The 12602-nt window shown below is 45.4% G+C and overlaps 1 protein-coding gene across 8 annotated transcripts in view; it reads right to left on the reverse strand.

Moving 5' to 3' along the window:
* Positions 1–1603: 1603 nt before the first annotated feature.
* fbxw7 (F-box and WD repeat domain containing 7) overlaps positions 1604–12602 on the reverse strand; it is a 203649-nt gene continuing 192650 nt past the window's right edge. For all 8 annotated transcript variants that reach the window (XM_090210444.1, XM_090210443.1, XM_090210451.1 and 5 more), the window contains 4 exons: positions 11521–11702; positions 9784–10009; positions 7971–8181; positions 1604–4310 (listed from right to left, as the gene is read on the reverse strand). In XM_090210444.1, coding sequence (XP_090066570.1) covers positions 4042–4310; positions 7971–8181; positions 9784–10009; positions 11521–11702 — 888 coding nt within the window. In that variant the 3' untranslated portion in view covers positions 1604–4041. The remainder of the gene's footprint in view (positions 4311–7970; positions 8182–9783; positions 10010–11520; positions 11703–12602) is intronic.

Below are 12602 nucleotides of genomic sequence, written 5' to 3' on the forward strand. Positions count from 1 at the left end.
CCTACTCCTTTACATTAAACCCTTCATCTTTTCCCCCTCCTCCACAGACCTCATCCCCCATCAAAACCAATCTATATCGCTGTAAAACAGTAGCACCCCTCCCCCTTACCTTCCCACCAAACCTTTCCAGCCCCTTCTCTTATTTTATCACCCCTAGCTGGGTCTAGCGATGTATCCCAAATGCACCCCATTCCCTGCAGAGACCCACGAGCACTGGCCAAAAGTAGTGCACTATAAAGGGAATAGGGTGCCATTGATCTCGCCTGTTTATTTTACCACCCCTGGCTAGCACGCCAGGCTAGGTTTTGTGTGAGTGGATGGGAATAGGATACATCCATCAATGGGCACTGGCTGCAATGCATATATGCAGAGTGAATTACAAGGCAGAGAAATGAATCCTGCCTGGGGGGTAGGAGAAGGGGGGGGGGGGGAATAGAAGGATTAATAGCTAATAACTTGAAGGAATAGAGCCGATTCATCACGTCCCAAAATGAAGTGCTTTAAGAATGGCTGTGGATCTACATCAGTGTCTTGTAATGAAGCTACTGTATCTTTGCTATCCACTCAGAAACCTGTCGGCCGCAACTTCCATTGGTTGAAATGTACCTGCAGGGAGCCTTTTCAGAATGACTTTTCGTTGCTCGTTACCTTTAACTATGTATCCTGTCAGTAAAATGAGTGTAGAATGGATGAAACTTGTTCCAGTGCTGTTGCCGGTCTTAAAAATATAAATAGTGTTGTCTTGTCTTTATAGGTATGAAACTTTGAAGCCCAAACATTACAAAAACCTTTGGAGATTCATATCAGGAAATATCACCAAATCTTACTAAATTGCACTCAGGCATATAAGAGTACATCTATCTTCCCCCCTGTACCCAAATCATCACTCTTTAAAAAAAAAAAAAGAAAAATCCCAACTACAACCACAGTCTGTATGCATCACAACGACTGCAGTCTCAGATGGAATAGGCATGAAGGGATACTTTACCTACAGTCTTCTTGCCTTCATAGGCCGTCATTGTAAAATAGGTCTTTGTTCTTAACTGACTTGCCTAGTTAAAAATAAAAAATATATTTTTAGAGAGCCTTTTATACTGCAGCCTGAACAAGAAAAGGAGATATCACTAGCCAACATGCAGATGAGAAACCACAGCCTTAAAACTGGAAGTTGCCTGAACATACGAACCACTCTGGATTTCAACAGTGCAGGAGCATATTAGATGTCCATAGTGGAACCCAGTAAAGTTGAGAGGAGGTAGTCCATGTTCCCATAGGAATACATTTGTTTTAGATGCTAACAGGTTCTAATGTGGAGGTCAAGTGCTGGATAGCAAAAACTGGATACAGAATGAAACTAGTGATATAGGTGCGGTTAGGCGCTTCTGTCGTCACGGTAAATTAAATACTATGGAGACTTCCGACACCACAAGGAACACTGGCGCGGAGAAGAACCAAGCACCAGCACACTACTTAACCGTGACTCCAGTTCCGTGAACCTCATTTGTTCAACATGCTAGTAATCTCAAACTTTATCTCTGACATGTTATCGTGGTTACCGGGTTTAATTTGCGATGCGAATGTGTGAAAGTAATCCCCCCAGTAATGTAATAAACCGAAGAGGTTTTATTGAACACATAACACAGTGAAAAACAGACAACTGAAATGAAGAAAAAAAAATGAAAAAAAAAACAAACATTTTATTGCACTTAAGTTATAAGAAAATAAAAATTCTAAGTTGAATCAAACAAATACACAATCCCTTTCAGGTTTTTTTTCTCTGTCCGTTTTCTTTTAGCCAGGCAGTTACATGAATGAACTGAAAAAATAAAAAACACCTGCGGCATCTGATTTCTCAAACCAGATCATAAATTAAAACAGATTAAAAATAAAACGAGAGAGGAGAAAGAACAAGATTGTTTTTTTTTTTTAATATACAGTGTTAAACCACTTTCACAGTTCTGCTTGAGTTGTGTGTGACTCCTTTCTTGGGAGATTGAGTTTATTAACTAATCGTTTTGGCTGCAATGTTCTGTTCTGTTCACTTGAAGCCAGGTTGCCTGTAGGTACTTCTTCCATTCACAAACCATTAGACTGCTAACTGCTACGCGAGCTAGCTAGCGCTTAACAGTTTGACTGTAATGTGTAATATGTCATATTTATAACACTGAGACTGTCCTGTCTTCTACTGTAGTTGTCAGTTTGCGCCCATTCAACAATGTTGCTTCAAACATTTGAATGGAAACAAATCACATATGGATGGACAGTTTTCTTTCATTCACTCTTTAAAAAAACAAAACAAAAAAATAAAAATAATTTGCTATTTTCTTTTTTCTCTTTGCCAGTCCACACAGCATCTAGACAGTTCCCCACAAAACAGGCTGAAAGCGCTTTGTCCCAAGGAATGTGTTAGCAATTTGCCCAAAAACACACACACACACACACACACACATATTACACCCTATCGTTTAGCCTATGCAGGCAGACCTGTCTTTGTCCAACTCTCTCTCCTCTCAGCCTGGCTGAGGCATGTTTGGCTCAAAGTTTCAGTGGCAGAAACAAAACAACAAAACCACGGTTGTTATTGTCATGTTTCCCTCTCTCTCTCTCTTTTGTGTGTCGTCTGTTTAAAACATTAGAAGAGTCCATTTTGGAATTTAGTCTGGGACTAAAACGTCACAGCGAGTAAAAGTTCCATCTTTATTTCAGTTTTATCTAGCAGCATAAATACAGTTTACCCACTGGGAAAACAGTACTGGGAGGGAGGGAGGACGCTATTCCACACGAAGAGTTCCGAGAAGAGAACCCCAAACCCCCCCCCCCCCCCCCACGTAAGAACCAGCATTGAGGAACCAACCCAGCCAGACTCGTTGAAAAACACAGGACAGCATCGTGTCTAAATCTGAAGACTTAACGTCTCCAGACTTCAGCTATGAAGAAGAAAAGAAGAATGTAAAGAACAACCCAAACAGAAAATAAAACGTGGTGAGTTAACAAAAGAAAGAAGTGAGTGGAACAGGTTAATACTGGGACTTGTTGCTGTTGGCAACAACAGGCAACCAAAAAACAAATGAACAACAAAAATCCTCGTCTTTGAACTGATTGAAAGAACATAGCTACAAAAGGAACGCAAATTCACAGTTATATGTGTGCTCCTTGTGTTTTTTTGAAGAAATCAAACCCTGGAACTAAAAGACTGAAGAACAATAAGACTGGAACAAACAGAGAACAGGATATAGGGCCTGATGTTATAGGCTCATACCTGGTTTGGGGATCAATCAGATTCTTGGCATGTCGTTTCTCTCATTCTCTCCCCGACGACAATAACCTTACTTAGCTAATATTGTGTGTCTGTGTGTTGTCATAAAACCTTTTTCCAATTCACTTAATTTCCTCAGATGAGAATTTGATGTTTCCCTGTGTCTTTGCCTTGTGTACTGTACTGTATACAGTGTTGTTTTTCTATTAAATAGTCGGTTGGCGCTTTACGTGGGGGATAAAAAATGATATATCTTTATACATCTGAACAAATGCTTGCGTCAGGCTTGAGTGAACAAGTCTCTGTTTTGCGAAGAAGCTGCCTCTAAAGCCGCAGAGTTATTTCTTCAAGAGTTCCTGTCTTTCTTATCTTCCTCCTTTATTGGACGAGTCTGTTCCTCCCCCTCTTCTTCCTCTTCCTCCCAGTCTACCGCAGAAGTGCGGGCAAGCCACACCCCTGTTCCAAGCCACACCCACTTCCACCCCTTCTGATTCGAACCCCACCCCCTTAAGGTGGGAGGGGTAACAAGTATGGGTGCTGGCCGGTGAGGTTGGCGACTGGCTTTGTCAGAAACGGCCACCGACGGGGGGAGGGGAGAGGCAAGGGGGGGGGGGGGGGGGGGGGGGGGGGGGGGGGTTGAGGGTAGGGTGGGGCGGGGCTGTTTCTGAGTGTGGGAGTGAAGAGTTTAGGGCACGTTCACCCTCGATGTTGAGCCATCTCATCCTCGTCTCCCTTTAACCCTCCCGTCACTTGTCCCCGTCTCGACCATTTCCCCTCCTCTCCTCTCACTTCATGTCCACGTCAAAGTCTAGCACCAGTAGTTTTGTCTCCTCGGTGCCGTTGCGGCTTCCCACGGCACACACCAGCTTGGTGTTGGAGGCGCGGATACGCCACACCACCCCGCCGCTGCCGCCGCTCTCCAGCGTCACCAGGTTACGGATGAACTCGCCCGTCTTCAGGTCCCACAGCTTCACCGTGCCGTCGTCCGAGCTGGTGATGACAAAGTTCTTGTTGAACTGCAGGCACGTCACGGCGCTCTGGTGCTTGTGGGGACCTGGTGGTGGAGAGCGGGAGAGAAAGAGAGAGAGGAGGGGGAGAAGAGTGAGCAAATGTGTGAAAGAGATAAATAGCTAGTTTCTCATTTTCACTGTAGTCTCTTTAACGTCTACTTCCCCAGAGTCAGATGAACTCAGATACCATTTTTGTGTCTCTGAAGTTGCTAACTAGCATTAGCACAATTAATTGAAGTCAATGTGACTTGCCTCAATTGCGCTAACGCTAGTTAGCATTGGGTGGCGAAACTACCTCTAACTTCCTTCATACTGGACACAGAGACATACAAATGGCACCAATGAGTTCATCCGACTCTCGGAAAGTAGATGAAGGGCCCAGTTGACAAAATCCCATAATATCCCTTCAAGAACGTAGAGAGAGGCAGAGAGTTAGATGGACTCAACGAGTGAGGGGAAAAAAGGAAACCAACAAAGAGAAAATGCGTGATAGAAAGAGATCATTGGTTGCGAGGTCATTGGTGGAAGACCTGGTAAACCTGGTAGAGATGGTAAACACTATACTGTTTATTTCTGGAGAGTGTTAAGGCAGGGGAATAAGGCACCCTGCCTTGTCCTCGTCTGCCATGGAAATCCTGGGCTAGTAGAGAGGAGCCCAGGGCATAGAGCTGTCACCATCTACAGCTGCTGACTAGCTCTGCTGACTGCAGCCTGGCATTACAGCGGTGTGTGTATGTGGTGAGTGTGTGGTGAGTGTGTGGTGTGTGTGTGTGCGTGGCAGCATCACCCATTTGGTATGCAGATTGTAGTGTCTGTAGCTGTTGCCTCCTCTTCCGATGAGATGCCCCTGTGTGTGTGTGTGTGTGTGTCTGTGTGAATGACTAATATTCCCTTAGGATATGCAGATGATAAATCCCCCACATTTGATCTAGTTTACAGTATTAAAACAAACACAGAATCACAGTTTGAAAGATGTAGCTGGCAAACAAAATACCTTCTAGCAGTTATTCCACAAAACTCTAAACAGTGAGTACTAATCAGGATGAAATCTCTAATATGATGAACTACAGTCCACAACGTGTTCATTATGAATGCAAAATCATTCGTTGTATGAAGTACACTAGGAATTGTGTTCATTAGCCTACCAACAGATCTCATTTGAACAGAGCTCTAGTGGCAGCCAGCAGTGTAAACCCTCATCCCCGCCCTTCGTCTGTCTCTAGTGTTTTCAAAGGGCTAGACATTTTGCACTGCGTGTTTCTCGCAAAGATTGGACAATGTACCCAGCCAACCCCCACATCTCTCCCCCTCTCCCACCCATCTCATTTCCACAACAAAGCAGCTGTCTACATCGTTACCTATCCTCTCAGCTTAAGTACCTCATCTGTGTCTGCCAGTGAGTTGCCTGTTAGGCTATTGTCTTATCTAAATGCCCTAATGAATGAATGGCAGAAATTGCCCATTGACCCAATTACATGACCTACATAATCCCTGCACCCCACCCCCCTCCATACCCCCTTAGCCTAACGTCACACCTCCCTTGTCATGCCACTCACGGGCCAGGCTCCCCGACAAGACAGGACCTGGGCCAGGCTCCCCGACAAGACAGGACCCCATCCACTTTTCTTCATCCCTCATCCTCCTTTCAATTCAATTACATTTCAATGTAAGGGGCTTTATTGGCATGGGAAACATATGTTACATTGCCAAAGCAAGTGAAATAGATAACAAAAAATGAACTCACAAAAGTTCCAAAAGAATAAAGACATTTCAAATGTCATTATGTCTATATACAGTGTTGTAAAGATGTGCAAATAGATCAACTACAAAAGGGAAGATAAATATAGGTTGTATTTGTTCTTCACTGGTTGGCCTTTTCTTGCAGCAACACGTTACAAATATTGCTGCTGTGATGGCACACTGTAGTATTTCACCCAACAGATATGGGAGTTTATCAAAATTGGGTTTGTTCTCAAATTCTTTGTGGGTCTGTGTAATCAGAGGGAAATATGTCTCTCTAATATGGTCATACATTACAGCTCAGTTTCCACCTCATTTTGTGGCCAGGTCTGCCTTCAGTGGCCTTTCTCAATAGCAAGGCTATGCTCACTGAGTCTGTACAAAATCAAATATTTCCTTAATTTTGGGTCAGTCACAGTGTTCAGGTATTCTGCCACTGTGTAGTCTTTGTTTAGGGCCAAATACCATTCTAGTCCGCTGTTTTTTTGTAAAGTCTTTCCAATGTGTCAAGTAATTATCTTTTTGTTTTCTCATGATTTGGTTGGGTCTAATTGTGTCGCTGTCCTGGGGACAGTTTGTGTTTGTGAGCAGAGCCCCAGGACCAGCTTTCTTAAGGGGCTCTTCTCTAGATTTATTTCTCTGTCGGGGGAGGCTTTGTTATGGAAGGTTTGGGAATCGCTTCCTTTTAGGTGGTTGTAGAATTTAACGTCTCTTTTCTGGATTTTGATCATTAGCGGTTATTGGCCTAATTCTGCTCTGCATGTATTATTTGGTGTTTTACGTTGTACACAGAGGATATTTTTGTAGAATTCTGCATGCAGTCTCAATTTGGTGTTTGTCCCATTTTGTGAATTCTTGGTTAGTGAGTGGACCCCAGACCTCACAACCATAAAAGGAAATGGGTTCCATTACTGATTAAAGTACTTTTTTAGCTAGATCCTAATTGGTATGTCAAATTTTATGTTCCTTTTGATAGCATAGAATGCTCTTCTTGCCTTCTCTCTCATCCTCATGCAGGGCCATCACCCCTTCTTTCACCCCTCTCACATACCCCCCACTTCTCGCTCATTCTAAAACAGGGCGATATCTATTCCCTTTGTTCCAAAGGGAGGGGGATACGTGTGAGTTGTAGTTCCATGGGAATCGTTGGGTTTGTAGTTCACTAATAAGGCCATTTGGGGGGGAAATTAGCATTGGCAAAAAACAGTGCAGCTGCACAGTAAGGGTTTCTCTATTTCTCCCCATTCAAGGTAACAGTACTTAGTGCTAATGGCTGAGAGAACTGTTACACTAACATCCTGAGCCAGGGAAATGATCCCTATCTGGAGAGTGGCTGGCCCACAATGTGTTGGCTCTGTTTGGCCATGCACAGCCAAGCACATCATTGAGTGAATATCTCCGAGCAACAGCTTTTTGCTCGGGTCCAAAATTGGCCAATTCCAGACATTTTCCCCACTTACAGATAAAAGGAGGAGGTTGTAGAGTTGTCTGTGGTAGATGGTGGAGTTTGAAGGGAGTTTCCCCCCATACTATATAAAGCATTTTGAGAGTCAAGAACGCACTATATAAGTCATATCAAATCAACCAATCAATCAAACATGGTTGTATTTACAAACCACCAAACAGAAGAAAACGGACTGAAACAGGGAGGGACTACCTGAACTTGAGAAACACCCGTTTTTGTTTTCCATTGCAAAGCGTTTTACTTCGTTGTTCCTTAATGAATACAACCCTGTTCCAACGAGGGCGTTGACGACCCGGCGACAGACACGCCTTGCTACGTGTGTGTGTGTGGGAAGGACGAAGACTCACCTTGCAACGTCTGCAGGCACTACGTGTGTGTGTGGGAAGGACGAAGACTCACCTTGCAACGTCTGCAGGCACTATGTGTGTGTGGGAAGGACGAAGACTCACCTTGCAACGTCTGCAGGCACTATGTGTGTGTGGGAAGGACGAAGACTCACCTTGCAACGTCTGCAGGCACTGTCCCGTCTTGATGTCCCAGATCTTGACGGTGGAGTCGGCGTTGCCCGAGACCAGGATGTTGTCTTTGAGCTCCATGCCGCTGGTGAGGGACTGGTGACCCGTCAGAGTGTGGATGCAGTTACCCGTCTCCACATCCCACACCCGGATAGACGTGTCCAGGCTACCACTCACCACGTGGATCCCATCAAACTGGAGGGGTGGAAGGATGATCCAGTTATTGAAATTCATTCCATTTGACACCAACAGATTCCAGTCATTTCTATTCTAGCGTGGAATCAATCAATAGAATGTATTCATGAAGCCCTTTTTCCATCAGCAGTTATCAGAGAGACTTTACAGTACCCTGGGACAGAACCCAAAGAGCAAACCAAACAGAGGAGGAAAGAGGACGATCCAGTTACACGTTACAATAAAATGTTGGGTAAAATAATGAATTGCACATTGAAATTCAGATCAGATGTGTCTGATGAATCCATTGAATCGGAGTCAAATAAAGCTTTTCTAGATAATATTCCATTAGATATAATGAATTAAATTCATTAGCATTCATTTAATATAGCATTAATTCATTAGATCTAATTAATTGTACAGATATGCACAGCTTTTTCAAAGTCAGTGTCACAGAGTGTATAGAGTGGAGGGCATCTGTCCATCTGAACAGTAAACCTCTCTCTCCTATTCCCTATTCAGATGAACTACCTCTGAGCCTGGTCTAAAGCAGTGCACTATAAAGGGGAAAGGGAGCCATTTGGGATGCAGCCTCTCTCTCTCTGAAGGTGATAGTTGTGGCTCTAAACTGCTCCGTCATCACAGAGCGAGAGATGTAAAGGGAGAGGACTTCTTCGAGGACACGAGGCAGAGGAATCCATTAACCTTCTAACACTACTACTGCTGTGTGTGTGTGTGACCCAGACTCACACCAATGTTCTGTTTATATAATGTTACTGCAACGTAGAAAGAGAAGGGGTTGAGAAAAACACATCGTACTGCTGCTCTGCTGCCTTGGATACAACAGACAGTGGGACTATTTTGTTGCGGCTCTTTCCCAACCAGTGTGGTTCACATGGCAACCACCTTATCATATTGTGGAATGGCGGTTCAAAGCACCAACTGGAAACACTGTTTTAAAGGGCTCTGGGTTCTCTAGGTACTCCGAGGTCTATCGTTCTTGTTTTATGGACGCGTTAGGCACTGTATGAACCAGATGGGACCCTGTTGTACACTTTCAAAAGAGATTATCATCATTTACACCGAACTGTACAGTGGATATATGAAGGGATTTGATTTGAGTAGAGGACTTCTATGGCGGCGTGTTAAATTGATTCGTTTCGTGTTTTATTCCTAGAGGGCTGCCAAATAGTAGGACATAAAAGGAATGTAAAAATAGTGATGTTTGAGTTGGGGTGGGGCGCTCTTTGATGAGAAGGGCTTGATTTTGCAGAGTTTAAATGCACAGTTTAAATACACGGTTCACTTAGAGGACTGTAGATTAAAATCCAATAGACTAAGTCACTATACAAATCTTCAGACGTTAATGAACTGATGGACTCTGTGGTGTGTATGAGTGTAAGTGAGCGTGTGCGGCAGGTAGCCTAGCGGTTAAGAGCGTTGGGCAAGTAACTGAAAGGTTGCTGGTTCAAATCCCCGAGTCGACTAGGTGAAAAATATGCCGATGTGCCCTTGAGCAAGGCACCTAACCCTAATTGCTCCTGTAAGTCTCTGGACACGAGCGTCTGCTAAATAACTCAAATGTAAATAAATACGAGACAGCGCGTGTACACAGACCCCTACCTGTAGTGAGTAGACTCTGTTGGTGTGGCCCTGCAGCGTGTGGAGGCAGGTCTCAGTCTCGGGGTCCCAGACCTTGACCATGAAGTCGTAGGCCCCGCTGACCACCCTGCGGCCGTCGTACTGGACGCAGCGCACCGCCGCCACGTGGCCCATGAGGACGTGTAAACACTGGCCCGTCTCCACGTTCCACACGCGCAGCGTGGCGTCGCGAGAACCACTCACCACCCTGGGAGAAGAAAGAGGAGACGGATTGACGAGACATTCAAAACACTAGTCTAATCTTGCAGGACTTTATTAAAGCTAGCTGGCTGGCTCAATGTCTGAGAATTACACGCTGAGAGTTGTTAATGGTTAGATTGGATTCATTTAGGAACAAGGCAATTTCTTTCATGTTTACCACAGTTCATGACAGCTTTGATGGGAATATTGACACACTTAATAGTGTTTTTTCCAGGGCCTTGCAGACACGTATCCTTCATGGTCGTGATTTACTGGCAGTAAATTCAATAATTTGACCTTTAGCCCTCATTCCCATGATGACAGTTGATGAAAGCAAAACAGGAAATACATAAATAAGATTGTAGCCTTCTCATTCTCCTTCTCAAGACCATATTCGAGTTTCACCATCGTCATGCTGGTACATGAACATACACAAAATCCCCAGGACACAATACCCACCCCTCCTAAACCTGCAACCCCTCCTAAACCTGAAACCCCTCCTAAACCTGCAACCCCTCCTAAACCTGCAACCCCTCCTAAACCTGCAACCCCTCCTAAACCTGCAACCCACTCCTAAACCTGCAACCCCTCCTAAACCTGCAACCCCTCCTAAACCTGCAACCCCTCCTAAACCTGCAACCCACTCCTAAACCTGCAACCCCTCCTAAACCTGCAACCCCTCCTAAACCTGCAACCCCTCCTAAACCTGCAACCCCTCCTAAACCTGCAACCCCTCCTAAACCTGCAACCCACTCCTAAACCTGCAACCCACTCCTAAACCTGCAACCCACTCCTAAACCTGCAACGCCCTCCTAAACCTGCAACCCCTCCTAAACCTGCAACCCCTCCTAAACCTGCAACCCCTCCTAAACCTGCAACCCCTCCTAAACCTGCAACCCCTCCTAAACCTGCAACCCCTCCTAAACCTGCAACCCCTCCTAAACCTGCAGCCCCTCCTAAACCTGCAGCCCCTTCTAAACCTGCAACCCCTCCTAAACCTGCAACCCCTCCTAAACCTGCAACCCCTCCGGCACAGAAAGTGGAAAAACAGGTTCATAAAGAATTGGGAGGCGTACTCCACGAGTTACAAAACGGCTTCCGGCATCCAGCACCGACAAAGATGGAAATCACCGTTCTTCCACTGTCAAGCCCTGCAGCCGCCAGAGGCCCTTCACTTCCTCTGAGTGAGTAATCTAAATGGTACACAAAACCTCATCGGCCCCGAGGCAGGAAGAGCACTAGAGAGGAGTGGCAGGCGGATCACTTAGACGGCCACTTTGGTTCTATTCAGGGTTCTATTCAGTCCCTATGAGACCCTAAGTACACTTCATGAGGCACATTGGCATGTTGTGGTGTTGAGGCTGATGTGTTTTTTACTGCCTGGGTACAGTATGCTTATAATACATGCTGTTTTGATACCAGGAATAGAATAGAGTATGTTTGTCAACTGGTGTCGGACAACTACTGGTCCATTTGAAAGATCACAACCTGTTGGGTAAACAGTCAGTCAGTACATACGTTTTCTCGTGCAGGTGCATACAGCGCACCGTTGAGGTATGCCCGTACAGGGTGTGGATACAGTCGCCCGTCTCCGCGTTCCAGACCTTGAGCGTCCGGTCGGTGGAGCCGCTGATGATGATGTTGTCCCTCATCTGGGACGACCACACGCCCCCCGTGTGGCCCACCAACGTCCTCAGACACTGCAGAGAGGCCAGAGAGAGAAGATATCTCAGTCTAGATGCTTCACAATGACAAACAGAAAACACACCTCATTATGCATACTCCATACTATGACATATTCAGATAGATGGGGGCCACACATTGGTGGTGGACGTGGTGAAGTTCCCCTCCCTTCCCATGTAATTATATAAATCCATTTCAAACAAGTTTGACATACCTCTGCTCTTTAAAACATCACCTCAGTCTCATATACATACACTGCTAAAAAAATAAAGGGAACACTTAAACAACACAATGTAACTCCAAGTCAATCACACTTCTGTGAAATCAAACTGTCCACTTAGGAAGCAACACTGATTGACAATACATTTGAGACGGAGTCTACATGAGACGGAGTCTACAACCCACACAAGTGGCTCAGGTAGTGCAGCTCATCCAGGATGGAACATCAATGCGAGCTGTGGCAAGAAGGTTTGCTGTGTCTGTCAGCGTAGTGTCCAGAGGTGCTACCAGGAGACAGGCCAGTACATCAGGAGACGTGGAGGAGGCCGTAGGAGGGCAACAACCCAGCAGCAGGACCTCTACCTCCACCTTTGTGCAAGGAGGAGCACTGCCAGAGCCCTGCAAAATGACCTCCAGCAGGCCACAAATATGCACGTGTCTGCTCAAACGGTCAGAAACAGACTCCATGAGGGTGGTATGAGGGCCCGACGTCCACAGGTGGGGGTTGTGCTTACAGCCCAACACCGTGCAGGACGTTTGGCATTTGCCAGAGAACACCAAGATTGGCAAATTCGCCACTGGCGCCCTGTGCTCTTCACAGATGAAAGCAGGTTCACACTGAGCACATGTGACAGACGTGACAGAGTCTGGAGACGCCGTGGAGAACGTTCTGCTGCCTGCAACATCCTCCAGCATGA

The sequence above is a fragment of the Oncorhynchus mykiss genome, chromosome 19, assembly GCF_057628025.1.
Source record: "Oncorhynchus mykiss isolate SJ-2025 chromosome 19, ASM5762802v1, whole genome shotgun sequence".
Classification (NCBI taxonomy): domain Eukaryota; kingdom Metazoa; phylum Chordata; class Actinopteri; order Salmoniformes; family Salmonidae; genus Oncorhynchus; species Oncorhynchus mykiss.